The sequence below is a fragment of the Spea bombifrons genome, chromosome 1 (genome assembly GCF_027358695.1).
Source record: "Spea bombifrons isolate aSpeBom1 chromosome 1, aSpeBom1.2.pri, whole genome shotgun sequence".
Lineage (NCBI taxonomy): Eukaryota > Metazoa > Chordata > Amphibia > Anura > Pelobatidae > Spea > Spea bombifrons.
Genome location: NC_071087.1, coordinates 36,253,055 through 36,269,151, shown reverse-complemented (window position 1 = coordinate 36,269,151; position 16,097 = coordinate 36,253,055). Strand labels below are relative to the sequence as shown.

General features: G+C 39.2%; 1 protein-coding gene across 1 annotated transcript in view; it reads left to right on the top strand.

Moving 5' to 3' along the window:
• ARHGAP10 (Rho GTPase activating protein 10) overlaps positions 1–16,097 on the top strand; it is an 86,785-nt gene that overhangs the window by 39,591 nt on the left and 31,097 nt on the right. Inside the window, exons 14-18 of the mRNA XM_053460694.1 lie at positions 245–319; positions 5,924–6,005; positions 6,617–6,675; positions 9,278–9,383; positions 10,260–10,419. Coding sequence (XP_053316669.1) covers positions 245–319; positions 5,924–6,005; positions 6,617–6,675; positions 9,278–9,383; positions 10,260–10,419 — 482 coding nt within the window. The remainder of the gene's footprint in view (positions 1–244; positions 320–5,923; positions 6,006–6,616; positions 6,676–9,277; positions 9,384–10,259; positions 10,420–16,097) is intronic.

Sequence of the window (16,097 nt, the reverse complement as noted above, 5' to 3'; positions counted from 1 at the left end):
CTCCAGTCCTCAAGGGCCACACTGGGCAAGAGCCTAGTCTTACTTGATGTAGTATTTTGCCATTGACGAAACATATGGTACAACTTCCCATCAACCATGTTTTCTAGTTTCTCTACATTAATCTTGTAAATAAATATTTTACATTGCTGTCCCTTTAAATAGCTCATATGATAAAAGTGAAAGTTAACATGTAGAAAATGTGCTATGTTTTCTTGTTTCCCTAACCCTCTGTTCTCTCTCCCAGGTATTAATGACCAAGGACTGTACAGGGTTGTGGGGGTGAGTTCAAAGGTCCAGAGACTTCTGAGTTTGTTGCTGGGTATGCCACTATTTTTAATCCATTTTACCATATAATCAGTTTTAAACTTCACCACTATTACTACTAGATGCTTTTATGCAGAGCCTATTGACCATTTCTTATTTATTATTTTTAGAATTGTTCTATGTAGCATATTGAATTCATTAAGATGTGAAAGTATTGATTTTATATATAATCATATATCGTCACAAACAACAAAATTGCTCCACTCTTCACAGTGCGCTGTGTGATTTTGTGTGCTTCCAAAGTGTCATTATCCATGTATCCCCCTTACTTAACTCTTCTAACCCTTAAAGGGGAAGTTCCAGCATCATGGCAGCTAGAAGGTGCTGCCATTGTAACAAGTGAAATGCCTTTTGTCTATAAAAAGAGAGTGTGTGTGAGGTGCAAATAGACCAAACTGCCTTTATTCACTAAAGCAGGTAGGAGTTTATAATAGTGAGATGAAGGCGGACCCCTCATTATGCATAGTGTTTCCGATGACCCTCCACCATACTCTATTATCCACTCCTACTTTAGTGAATAAATCCCAAAGACGCTGACATATAGGAACATCACTGGAATTGTGACACACAAGCATGACACAATGAGACATATAGCTTGAGACGCAATGAGACATATAGCTTGAGACACAAAGCAGAGGAGACGGTGGAAGAGGTCCACCGAGACCACCCAACCGCATGAAAGGAATATTCCCTGAGATAAGGTTTTAATGCGGTCTACAATCTAAATATACCGGTACATGTGTTACATTTTCCAGGAACATATTAGTTAAGCTCCGTTAATCAGCCTCTGTGTCGCTTACTGTGGTGTGCATGCATTATATCCATAATGAAAATGATTCTTTTACAAATCTATTCTGAGTAAGATATTATCAAAATGGATATTTTATATTGAAACATATGGATTTGGTTTCTGAATTCCCATATAACTATTTATACTTCAGAAAGAGTTTGTTCATGAATTTAAATTTTACATTGAATTTTAATCCGTACTGGGTTTTTTATGTCAGCGCCTCTATTATCGGATCTATGCTGTACTTGCCAATATTCAGTCCCATTAAAGCAGGTACATTGATGTATTGATGTCACTACAGAACGGGGCTGCAGAATCATTTCATGGGCCGTGTAATATCAACGTAACCTTTTAAATCCAAAGCAGCAAGTATTTTGCAGAGAGTCATGACGTCATAGCCAAAATGAAGGGATGTAATCTTACCAAAGCATCAATTTTGATGCTATTAAAGTCATTAAATATGTCATAAATATTTACATATCTGTAAATGTTTATTTTTATTGTATAAACACATATCAGAAGTTCAGAGCTCTGTTTAGTTAGAGAGGGTTCAGAAATACACACATATATAACATTTTAGGATATCACAGAATATATATCGGCTATAATAAGAGGCTGCGTTATCTGTGGAGCTGATCATTTCACCAAACAAGTGTGACCAATAAGACTTATATTTAAGAAAACCGGAATGGAGAGGACAAATACCAAGGTGCCCTTACGATTCTGCCGTTTTACTCCCCAGTATTGTTGATAATATTTACATATTATGATCAACCCTGGCATGCAGTTTATTGCAAACCTTGTATAGGCGATGAGACTGCATTATTAACAGGCTTACATTTGATCATTTAGTTTTAGCAAGATCCACACTTTTTATTATTGATTGGAAAATCGACTTTTATCTCTGCTATGTTCTGATTTCCAAAAAGAAATTGGCTTTTTTATCCAGGTGCATAGAAATTTCAGAATTACTTCTGATAGCCATCAGTTGGCTGAGCATCATGGGTGTTAGACATGAACAAAAACTAGGTGGCTGCAGGTTTTGATCTCCAGCGTGCTCTTACTGATTTTATTCAGATTGCTCCTGGTCTTACAGACGCTGCATATGTCATGGATTCCGGGCAGCTCGTGTTGTTAGATAAACGATTGTACCTTTACCTATCGGAGTTGATTGATACAGTGTTTTGGTGTATTTTAAAGTCTTCATTGTGTCGGCACGGGCCTGACTTTCAGGATTCATTGGTATTCTGTGAAGCTTGTTTGCCATTTCAACCAGGCGGTTCTCCAGAACCATGCAAACCTCCATCTGTGCTGATAACATAGTGTTCTTTGGCAGGGAGACCGGAGGAAACCAGAGAGTGAATTCATTTCATTACCCTGGACATTATGAGAATGACAAATTGTTTATATATCATACGCTGCAATCAATTCGCTGCTGCGTCTAAGACTTCTCGTATAATTGTTATAAACACTCACTTGACTTGTAATGATTAAACATCAACATTAGACCTTGTATATTAATAGCTGTCAAAATGACTTTGACATTAATCCGTATGCATTTTCTTTTGCTCGCAGTGAATAATACACTTAAGTTCTGCAACCAGAGGTTGTTTTTTTTTTTTTTTTTTTTTAATTCAGAAACCTTTTAAATTCATCGGTCTCAAGGAGAAATATTTCTGTTATGTAACGATACCATTGTATAGCAAGACAGATCTCTGTTTTATTACACAGAATGGGGTTGTTTAAATAGTAAACCCACTGAGCTGGTTATGTTACTTCCACTGGGTAACTAATAATGAAGCCCTCCATCTTTCTGGACGTTTGAGTACCAGAGTACCGTATTTGCTCGATTATAAGACGACCCTGATTATAAGACGACCCCCCAAATCTTAATATTAATTTAGGAAAAAAAGAAAAAGCCTGAATATAAGACGACCCTATAGGAAAAAAGTTTTACCAGTAAATGTTAATTCATTTAAACACTTTTTTTATTAAAAGCTATGCTTGAGAAAAATATTTTGGTTTTATTTCCTTCTATTTTCCAACCTGCCCCCCAGGTATGCACATCTGCCCCAGAAGTGCCTTATACCCCCTATATGCCACTGTGCCCCATGATATGCCTTTTAACCCTCTAAATGTCACAGTGCCCCATGATATGCCTTTTAACCCTATATGCCACTGTGCCCCATGATATGCCTTTTAACCCTATATGCCACTCTGGCACTTAGAGGGTTAAAAGGCATATTATGGGGAAGAGTGGCATATAGGGAGGTTTAAGGCATTTCAGGAGGCAGAGTGGCATTAAAGGGGTTAAAAGGCATTTCACAGAGCACTCTGCCTCCAGAAATGCCTTACACCCCCCATTTAACACTCCCCCTCCCTCCTCTAAACTTACCGGTGCTTCTGAGTTGGGGGGGGCGCATAACACAGGAGGGTCCAGGTCCCTGCATCTGAGCCCCAGGTGCTTAGTCCGGGCAGCATGTAGAGCTCCACGCGAATCGCGTAGAGCTCTACACGCTGCCCGGACTAAGCACCGGGGACTCAGAAGCACCGGTAAGTTGGAGGGGGCATAACACAGGAGGATGCAGGTCCCCTGCATCCTCCTGTGTTATGCCCCCCCCCCCCTCCAGCTTACCGGTGCTTCTGAGTCCCCAGTGCTTAGTCTGGGCAGCGTGTAGAGCTCTACGCGATTGTATCGTGTAGAGCTCTACGCGATTATATCGCGTAGAGCTCTACACGCAGCCCGGACTACGCACCGGGGACTCAGATGCACCGGTAAGTTGGGTCGGGGGTTAACACAGGAGGATCCAGGTCCCCTGCATCTGGGTCCCCAGTGCTTAGTCCGGGAAGCGTGTAGCTCTACACGCAGCCCGGACTAAGCACCGGGGACTCGGAAGCACCGGTAAGTTGGGGGGGGGGGTTTAACACAGGAGGATCCAGGTCCTCTGCATCGCTGCGGGGGATCTGGATCTTAGTCTCATAATCAGACCTATTTGAGGTCTGATTATAAGACGACCCTGATTATAAGACGAGGGGTATTTTATTATTATAATATTATATTATTATATATATATATATTATATTATTATAATAGAGCAAATACGGTAATTCTAAACGTTTCTTGCATTTTAAAGTTACATTGCCCCTCGCACTCCCCCCCCAACATATTTAAAGATATCTGGCAAAAACTAATGATACATTGATGAAAAATTAGATGCTTTGGTCCTGTCTCCCCAACAGCTAAGTAGAGGCAGACCCGACCGTGGTATTCTCCCTGATTTTGGGTCCTAGACAAGTGCTCATAGTGGTCTTCAGATAAAGGGGCTCTGGATGTTCTTGTACATTTTATTTTTAACATCAAGACATGTTTTTTCTTCTAGTATCTACAGATACTACTGTAAAAATATGTTAAAAGTGAGTATTTTAAGGTTTTAACCAACTACATAAGTTTGGTAACCAACCAGTATTGGGATGCAATGGCCAATGGTGTTATCCCCCAGACCCCCATACATTATAAGTAACCAGGATTATGGCTTTTAAACGCATACATTGACCCCAGATCTATAAATTCACCAAAATGTCCAAAAAGTAGCCTCTTAAAAACACATATGCTATAAACCAGTCATAAAATAGCATATGCAACTCTAATTGTCTCCAAGGCTTCTAGTATACATGCCAAAGTACTACTGGGTGAGCGTGTAACTTACATTGAAAGAAGTAGTTATTAGGCGCGGTATCTCACATACCCATAGCTAGTGCTACCAGAATCCTATCATGGTATGAATACGTTATAGTGACTTATCACTTTATCACCCATTAATAGATGCATATTGCATCTACTGCTAGTGTTGGTAGTAGATTTTTATGCCTGTGGCCCCTAAAAACCTGGATCTGCCCTATGTTGTACCTGCGGACAAATTGGCAGAGAGAGTTCAATTGCAAATAATGTCTAAAACAATAGCTTCTGCTTGTACATCAAAATAGTCTTTAAATAATAGATTTAATGAGGAAGAGATTATTCTTTTTTTGATGATAATTTGTTGGCACGACCTTAGAGCACTGATTCCCTTCCAACAATACAGGGCTGCACCTTTAATCAAGCCACTTAATTTGCTTTCATCCTGTGGATCTGTGTTGTGTCTGATACTGACTGCATCTTGATCAGAAACTAACATGCAAGGCTCAAGTGTTAATGAACCTACTAATTACCAAATTTGTAGTGTTCGTCTTTTGGCGTCTGTAATCAAAAGACATTGAGACATCTGGAGCACTGACTGATGGTTTAGCCTAGGACAATATCGCTGTTAAGAAGCATTCAAACACAAACCAACCTCCTCTCACGTTCATAAAGCTTCAAACTAGTAACATCGGCACCAGTTTGGTTTTAGACAATAAAGAATGATCTGGCATATATTGTTGGGGTAAATGTAAATAAATGCTTTAATTCAAGTGAAAAGAACAGATTTGATTTAATATAGAAGGCTTTCTACCTAAACTGTACCACAAAATAGCTGTGAGCTTAAATTCTCATTTTCAGTGAGCGATACGACCAAACCGCTTCGCTCGGTCAGACTGCAGTCCCCATATCGCACTTAAGGGAGTCCTTGATTTCCACAAGGTGCTCAACAAAGTTGGGCGCTTAAACTTCCCTCCTCGATTGAGTTCCCGTTGAAATTTGTGACTACTTAATTTATCACTTAATGCCCTGTTTCACCAATGATATTGCTGACAGTATTATTGTTAATGTACAAGCTACACATGTTCTATTAAATCGTTAAAAGCCTCTCCTTGACTTTTCCCTTTCTGTAGATGTGAAAACGTGTGATGTGGACCTGCATAGTGGAGAGTGGGAGGTGAAGACTATCACTAGCGCTTTGAAGCTATATCTGAGGTTAGTGTGAGAGTTTGAAGGAGAAAATAATGGGGGGAGGGGTGATAAAATACAGATGAGCAGACAAGGCAGCTTACATTATACAAAAAACATTACATACAAGTATGTGTGTTTTAAGGGTACCAGAAAAAAAATGTTGTGTTAAATTTCTTGGGTCTTCATTTTTTTTATACAATAAACAAGTGTGTAGATCATGATTTTGTTCTAAAGAAATATAAGATGTTTTATTATTAATGATCATTTAAGGATTGTCTCAACTAAAATAAAATATTTTTCAGAGGAATTGCTGTATTTTTTTTTCTGTATGTAAAGACTTTTTTGGTATCTGTGGCCATTAGTTCTATGAAGAAGAACGAAATTAGATGAGCAAAAATATTCAGCCAGCATGTCTTGAGTGACGTGCTCATACTAGCTAACCTGTCGAGCTGTAGGTGCTCTAGGGAAGTATTTACCTTGGCTTTGTCTCAGCCTGCATTCTGGCTGTACTACGGATCTCATCGTAGCCACGGTATATCCTAGCTGTGCTAATTACAAAGCATGTGGCATCACCAGTGTGGGTTTGAGTGCCTTGACAAGATTTGTTTTAACTTTGTGTTGTCCTTGTGTTTCAGAAGCCTGCCAGAACCGCTGATGACATACGAGCTGCACGAACAGTTCATCAATCCTGCCAGTAAATATTCATGCGCTTTATATATAGTTTGTCCATTTATCAGGGAATCCTCTGAAGCAGCTGATTACATTCTTGTATTGAAATCTGTTGACAGACCATGTAAGGTATACCCTTCAAAAAAATGTAAATTGGTTTGTGCAATAAAATCCTAGAGCAAAAAGCTGGTGCCATGTAAAGGTGATGTCTCAAGCAATTGTTTAGTACATAGGCATACTTGAGCCGTCATCTGCATTTTGTCATGTGACCCCCCCCCTTGCGAATGCATGGAGGGATTCTACAGTACGTCTCCTGCTTACTAAAATGCATACTCAATGTGGAAGGGTTCTTTCCTGAGGCTGATTGGCTGCTTCAAGCAGCCACTAACCAGGACCATGCTGGGGCAGCTGTCTGCTGCAGCTTCTCCTGAAGGTAAATTTTTGTAGGCTAAAGAATGCATAGCTAAGTACTTACAAGGTACTTTAATACGTATTATTTGTTGGCTAAGCTGCATGGGACACTGGTTCCAATTAACAATTACTTATTAGAACCGTCATTGTGTTCTTACCTCTATTTGAATCACATAAAAAGAACACGGGTATTGTTAAGAAGCCCTTTTCAGTTTCTATGTCAGCAGCCTGACTTTGTGTCGCATAACAGTAGGAAAAAAAATTAAGAAGGCAAAAGTTCACGTGAGTCATTATTTATGGGAAGAGTTTAGGCAATCAGTGGTACGAGTAATGATGTTTCTAACGCATTTGTGTTTCGTAAATAAGATCAAAGCGAAGTCAGATGTTAATGGCTAAACACAGAGCGATCACATAATCAGTCATTATTACTTTGAGTTGCGATAATAAACTGGGCTGAATAATGAAACAACCCCCCTGTTTGCTATAAGAGGATAATGGTAACACCCCTGTAAATTTACGTCATCACCCTTATACAGTTAGCAGTCAACAGTCGTTTGTATCATGCTCTGTGAACCCGACACACCTAGTGGGACCACTTTCTACACGAGCATTCAAAATGCAAGAAACAGAATTAAGATCTCGCCGCCACTATTGTACTTACCTCTTATCCACATACACCACAACTCTTTTCTTTCTCCCCATATACAAGCAGGTAAAACGTTCTGCACTGCTTCCCTCTGGCGATAACATAGATTAAATCCATCCATACATTCAGTATTTATTTATGTGTTCATAATAATCGGTTTTGTTTGGGGCAAATTACTTTTATTCCAAAAATATAAAAATATTCCTAAACCAGACCCTTAATGTACCGCCTTTTCCCCCCCAAAAGGATTTAATTTTTCTATGCGTATTGCCATTCTGTGACTTGCTTAAATATTAAATTGTGCGTGTACCCTGGATCATACCTGCTTTATCTATAACATGGATATGCACACACTCTATTTTTTTTTTGTTGTTAATATCACATCTCTTTTAAAAATTACATTAAAATATAAAGTTACTGTAATTGTGACTTAGAGCCATAGCAGAGTTGGACTAAATAAAAGATACATTTTGAGGTCTGGATGAATGCTAAATAGTGGTCCTTCTTGGCCATAAATGCATGACTTGACTATTAACAGGTAATTATTTGAACTTCAAACTCATTTCCAACAAAGATGTGTTTATGTATGTAGAAAACAAAACATTCTGTTTTCCGCCTTTAGTTGGTTTTTTCCTTGGGAACGTTAGGCATTTCAATAATGAAATTATCTTGCTTACTGACCTGGACACGTTTCAGCAGCGAGAAGCTAGAAAGTGATGTGTACAGAATAATGAACAGCGTCTGCTACAGTGTAAGAGATATTACCCCTTTTAATGTGGTTCTCCATCATTATTTCAACTTACCATGTGCTGGAGCTCACATTAAGCCACCTGTTTTCCACTGACTTTACGCTTTTAATTGTGATGAGTTCATTAAACTATCGAAAGCTGTTGCTGGTAGCGGCTTATATAATTTATTGACATATACAGCTCCCGCCCCATCCAGAAGGAAATCTGTAACCATAATGTGAAGCTACAAATATGGCAGCACTTGCAACTTATTATGATGTATTGATTTATATAGGGCCGTCGTATTCTGCAACACTGTTCAAGGGGTTTAAAGCATTTGGAGCAGTGTATTTGCCTGTAGTCATTCTGAACTAGAATGCAAGGCTATGTATTTTTTTCATGCTACATTTCACACCGGTATTTGGGTAAGAGAGACAGAGATACTGTCCTCATAGGCACTTTAATGCAGATGATGAGTGTTATCTATAATTACGTTTGCAAGTGCATTTCCCGGCCCTCCAGCTCCAGTCTCTTTCAGAATTTGACTCTGGTGATCACTTTTCTGGGGGCATAACATTGACTTCAATAGGAGTGCTTTGCTGGCAGCGTTTGCCTGCTTCAAGCAACCAAAATTGGTGGGCATCATGGAACACAGAGTGAGCTTTATGCAGTTTGACCGTCATTACATTTTTCCATTATGGGCTATAGGGTATTCTTCATTGCTTTGGTGCCTGTTTGATGTTTAGCGTAGGGAATAGAGTGCAGTGTGGAGTGCATGATTTGTGCACTTGATTTACACCAGTTTTGCAGAACACTTGTAACTTAATCTTTTATTTCTGCAGAAAGTGGGAGCCCAGAATCCAGGGTGAACGCCATTCACTTTTTAATTTATAAACTTCCTGATAAGAACAGAGAAATGTTGGATATTCTCATCAAGCATTTAGCCAAGTAAGCATCCATCTGATTCCATATGTAACAAACATTAATAAACCTCAAAAAATAATCCAGTTACAAAAATACTTCTAGGGAGCCCAATGGATTTTACACAGGCATGGGCAATGTGTATGTGGCAAGGTCTGTGAAGGTCCGTGGAGCATCATTAAATTGTCCACCATGAGCGATGTTGGTGCCTACCCCTGATTATACAACCCATATATTGATATAACTAAACAAAACAAGGCAAGAATTCAGAGCATACCCAGCAAATACTGTTCAAAATAACACCTAAAGTATACAATATGTCCATATAGTGTGACGGAACCCCCTATATTTAAGCCTTAGGTGGTTTTTGAATGTTCGCTGGGTATGTGCTGAATTCTTGCCTTGTTTTGTGTACGTGTTGGTCATTATTCTAGCAGCAATCTGGTAATCTGAATATATATGCCTTTTATGCTTTTTAGGTTGTGCACTACCATTTTTCTGTATACATTTTACTATTGTTATAACTGACATACTGGGATACTGTAAATCCTGGGTGGATGCACCACTTTTGTTTGTTATAGATTAACTGTTGTATTTTGTATGCTAGTTTTAAAAACTAAATAAAGACGGACTTCTGTTCCTTACCAGACCCCATAATAGGTTTATGACCTCAAAGTTTTCAGTATACACACCGGGGCCAACTGAATTTTCTTTAAATTTAGCATTCTGCCAGGCCTTACCCTTAATTTGCCCCAGTTACTATTGATGCTATGTGGTTTTTTTTGAACAGTGCAGAATAAAGGCACCCTTCTCTTTTAAGTTGTGTGAAAACCATTCATTACTTGTATATGGGCATATCAGTGGGCTAATAATTTGACATTTTCCTGATTTTCCTTTATTTAGTGTTTCAAAACATGCCAAGCAGAATTTGATGACTGTCGCTAATCTTGGTGTTGTGTTTGGTCCGACATTAATGAGGCCTCAAGAGGAAACCGTCGCAGGCATTATGGATTTGAAGTTTCAGAATATTGTGGTGGAAATCCTGATAGAAAATCATAAGAAGGTAAACATACACTTTCGTCCTTTACATACTGTGTGTATACTTTGGATACGGAGTTCATTAAAATTACTGAAAGTGTTAACATTACTGGAAATTCAAGCATTTCTATGGGCCGTTCTTAAAACGGGAAAACAAATTTGATTTCCTGCACCACAAACCAAAGTTTTTTTTTTTTTTTTTTTTATCACAAATATAAATTATTGTATCACATCAGTGATGTGCAGTGAGCATGTGCGCTACCCTTAAAGGGTACTTTAACATAAGTAGGCTTTGTAGGTAGTAGAAAATACACTGTGACCAAAAATATGTAGACGCTACCAAAACTGATTTGGACAAAATTATTTTATTATTTACCGTATTTGCTCGATTATAAGACGAGGTTTTTTCCAGAGCAAATGCTCTGAAAAGTACCCCTTGTCTTATAATTGAGGTCATCTTCTAATCAGACAAAAAAATGTCTGCTGGGACCAGGCTGCTTACCGGGCTTTGATCGCGAGCAGCGTCTCTGCTACTCGCAGCAGGAGAACAGGACGCTAGCACAGTCCTCACATAACTCTACCTCCCCCCTCCTTCCTCTGGGGGCGGGGCCAGAGAAGTTGCTCGCACAGCCGGGCCTCTGCAGAAGTCTGCGAGTGGGAGATCTGCAATTCAGGTAAGGGGGTGGGGGAGGACTTTTGTGATTAATGTGTGATTAATGGAATGAATGAGTATTTAAATGTTTGTGAATGAGTGTGTGTGTGTGATAGCATGGATGGTGGTGGTAGCATGGTATAGGGAGGCTGTAATCCCACTACTATCATCCCCCAGGTTCCAGCATGTACTGGCTGCCTTGGCTTGATAGGAGTGTGATTGCTGTTAGCAGTTTTATATATATATATCTCCAGAAATTCACTTTAACCCCCTATATGCCACTCAGCCCCATGATATGCCTTTTAATAAGGCATATCATGGGGCAGAGGGGCATATAGGGGGTTAAAAGGCATATCATGGGGCACAGTGGCATATAGGAGGGTATAAGACATTTCTGGAGGCAGAGTGGCATATAGAGGGTTAAAAGGCACATCATGGGGCAGAGTGGCAAATAGGGGGGTATAAGACATTTCTGGAGGCAGAGTGGCAAGCCTGGGGGCAGATGTGCATAACTGGGAGGGGCAGGTTGGCAAGTAAAAGGAAATAAAAAATATATATTTTTCTCAATCATAGCTTTTATTAAATATGAAAATTAGTTTACATGAACTAATATTTACTAGTAAAACTTTTTTCCTATAGGGTAGTCTTATATTCAGGCTTTTTGTTTTTTTCCTAAATTAATATTTTGATTTTGGGGGGTCGTCTTATAATCAGGGTCGTCTTATAATCGAGCAAATATATTATTTTATTTTTGGTCTATTTGGTCCCTCATTCTCACACTCACTCACACTCTCTCTGAATGTCTCCCTACCTTCTCCGCTTACTGCTTCCCCATCCCAGTCTCTGTGAATCGCAGCACCTCCTCTTCTCTTGCATCTTTGTCCGTTACGCCTTAAGTCTTCTTTCTTTGTCCACTTCCCCATGGACATTGGCCTCCTTGTGAATTTCCACAAAAGAGCGGAGCCTCCATGCACACCAGAGAGGCCAAAATAATGCAGAGAAAGAGAGGTACAGAAACGCCTCTCTTTCTCAGCGAATCTGTCTTCAATATTCTGGGTGAAGTTTTGCAGAATGGCGGAGCCTTGAGCCGCACCCCCCCCCATTCCTCCTTTTAAATAAAATATGTTAATAGATACAATTTTAATCTAACCATGTTTTTAAATTGATTTATTATATCATGTATTTGCAACACTGTTTCCTGCCAAGTTAAATGGCTATACCCATTGAAACCATCCTCATTTTTGTATGTTGAGTAATTGTATAGTTGAGCATATCAATGTATTTACAAAATATCTATAAAGACAGACACCATACAATCATTTGAGAAGTTTTAGTTAAAAAGAAGATGTTTCTATATTATAAGGTATATAGATTGCATTAATTAAAATGTGGTTTTACACATTTTCTTTTTAATGCGGGATGAAGACGTTTATGTTGCATGCAAATTCACCGTCCAAATATAAACACTCAGGTAACGTTACATGACAGACACACGACTGCTCCGTCAATAAACTAAAATAATTTGTCTGAAAACTCTTATTGTGTTTCAACTAGTCATTCTGACATGACTGCTATATAGCTGCAGGCCACTTATCTTCCTTCCGTGCAGTTGGGCACTTGACAGAGAGAGAGAGAGAAGAAAAGATGTACTGTTAATGAAAAAGAGAACATCTGGAGTAAAAAAAAAAAAAAAAAAAAGACTACCAAATGCCAAAGAACCAACACAGGCAGATGAAGAGGTGTAGAAATTAAGAAAAAAACACCCTGGATCTGGGACAGCAGGTGAAACTAAGGCCAGGGGGATTACAGGCACGGGGGGGGGGGTTCCCATGAAAAGACACAGATATAAGGATGGAAGTGGTCTGATTTTGGAGCCTTCTCTCCATGTCTGTGTCCTATTATAAGTTGAATTTTATGCTAGGACACAGGGACCATGGAAAAGTGATTTTGGCATCTGTCCCAGGCAAGGATTCATTCATAGAGGTCAAAGTGATCTGCAAGAAAGCCATGAAGCCCCTGAATTTAATAGAGGAACATCCTCGAGGTGGCTAGGAATAGCCAATTTCGGTGCAAAGGAAATGCAGCCTTCCAGACAGAGACCTGTGTGTAAATGCCTGGAGGAAGGATAGAGTCTTATATGGACAGGGTGCACTGACTTTTATTCAGCAGAAATAGTGTGTGGCATCCAGTTCCCCCATACACCCATGGAGTTATTTCTTCAGACTTGAAGCCGAAGAATGTCTTGCTTTGATGGAGCCTGTTGCAGAGTGTGTTTTTGGAGCTGCACAGACAACAAGACATTGCAGGACATTTCTGTACATGGCCCCAGAAATACATTTCAAGAAAGAATAGAGTGTTTCGGTGGACTGGTGGTACTTGAGCATGATGCTGCTCCACATGCTATTCTATTGTACACCAATGAGTTGACAGAAGTAGCTGTGGATATATTGACTCATCTTTTGAAGAAAGATCCTTGGCATCACCTTGACTGGCAACATCAGACAGCATCCATTCTTTTAGGCCATCAAGTGGGAAGATGGAGTGAGCCTGTGCACATCAATATCAACCCTCCGGCTTGTCCTTTGTGACACCAGATTTGATGTATTGAGCCATGGCCAAATTTTTCTCTCAAGAAGTAAAATAAACCTTATTGTTTCCTGTATGTTGTAAAACTTCAGATGCAATTTTACATGTAGCTGAAAGGGGCTACGACCTCACAATATAGTATCTGCCTTATGTACAGTAAAAACGCACAATTTTATTTATTAATATGTGAATGTTCAGAAAAAATGAACTTGTTAGATATCTACCTTATGTTTTCAATAAATTGTAGCAACTTCCCTATAGTAGTCCTAGCCTCCTGGGGACTCTGCCTCCAATCCATCATATAAGTCAATTAAAAAAAGAACAGGCAAAGTCCCAAACAGGCATATAGGTGTATTACTTGTTACAAATGAAAATAAATTCCTCCACGACACAGGACAATAAATACAATAAAAAACCTTCCTCACTGACACGTTTCCATATTATTGGACTTATCTGCCTTATGTAGCCTGATGACTCTTGAAGTGACTTCTACCCCACAGCATTCTACACTTATTCTTCTGCTCTTCTTTACATTATCCTGCAGCATATGTTTACATTTTATTGTTTTACATTTTTACGAAGAAAAATCTATAACGGCCATCATTCAAAGTAAAGACCTTGACAGACATGCAAGCCAGTTATTCCAAGCCATTGTATTGTCAGCCTTACAATATCTCTATCGTTACCATGCCAACATGTGTCATAACTACTTACCTACTCAATAGGCGAATAGTTCGGAGCCTCCAAACAGAATGAACATATTTCATAGAATTTTTGTATGACTTGAAGACCTATTGGATTTATGTAACTGGGGAATTCATTTTAACGAATTGTGTCTTTATTTACAGAATGTAACTTATATTTTTGGGCTGTAGAACACTGATGCGCTCATACCACTCCATACAAAACATTTGAAAAAGTGGGGTAAACAGCAGTATTTCTCATACAGGAACCGTGTACATGTTCCATACAAGTTTTTAATTTTAAGGAGAGATTAGGAGGCTTCATACATGGATACCCTTCAAAATGTACTATTGTCCAAAAGTTTGGAGTCGCTTAGAATCGTCATTTTTTTCTCTATGAAAAACGATAGTTGTGCTAACGTGTTTTCTAATAATTGGTTAGTTTTTTAAATCATAAACTTGGATTAGCGAGCACACGGTATCATCGGATCACAACCGTAATGGTTCCTGAGAAAGGGCCTCTGTATGCCTATGAAGATATTCCATTAAAAATCATTCGTTTCCAGCAACAATAGTACATTAACAACATCTGCACTGTATTTCTGCTCCATTTCCCGTGGTTTTTAAGGGACAAGATTTGCTTTTCTTTCAAAACCAAAGACATTTCTAAGTGACTCCAAACTTTTGAGCTTGGATGTGTGTGATGATCTGTTTATTGTTCCTCTAGTAAAGGTGCAGCCAAGAGATCTTACTGAAGCTAAATCATATCGTCCAACTTTTGCAATTCCCTGCCATCTTTCCATTTATAATTAGTTCTAAATATAGTATAAATAAACATCTACTAGAAAAAATGACACATTCTTGCTCAAGCAAAGGGGAGGCCATGGCAAAGCTTTTCTATCCCACATATTTACCACATAATAGTAAGTAATATGTTACTATTTTAACAATTAACACTATCAAATCAAATGACTTCTGACATATATAGGCGTTGTTTACATAACATTTCCAGTAGTGCAATGTTTTTGGGACTGCGTGTTGCTTTTTGGAAGGAGTAAAAACCCATCTTGATCTGAGATGTGGCATCAAAAGCAAAACTTGGACCTGTTTTTGGACCTTCGATGCCCTTCCAGTGTGTTTGCCTGTGTCTCTATTTGCACAGGACCTCACATTTAGGCTTCCTCACTGTGTGCAGAGGACCAGGATGTTTTACCCAATGCCGGCACACAGGGGGGCTTTGTGAGTACTTTAATATGCATTGTTCCAAAATGAGAAAAAAGTTAAGAAAAACACTTACAGTAACTGAAGCAGAAGTTTGGAGCCCTGCTGCAACAGCTGCCCCCCTACTCCATGGACTGACATTTGTTGTCACTGATTGGTTGCTTAAAGGAACGGACTGTCATTCAAAACAATGGGAATGCTTGCTGCACTTACACACAGGGGTCACTGAGCCACAGCTGGAGTTTATTGTAGATGAGTATATTACATGCAAGGAGATGTGTTTGGCCCAATACATCTTGTTCATAGAAGATTGCTGAGGATGGAGGAAAGAGCAAATGCATTTGCAAAATGGACACCGCAAAAAAACGCATATGAGGAGTGTCCCTTTTAACCAACAAAGAACTGAGCTAACAACACAACACATGTTTTAAGGTAAAATATGGTGAGACAAGGGAAGGTCTGCCGGACGTGCTTTGTTGAATCCCGAGCAGTACACATAAGAGGGCAGTGTGGTTCTACCAGCAAAACAAATGACTTGCATGAGCAAAAAAAAAATAGCTT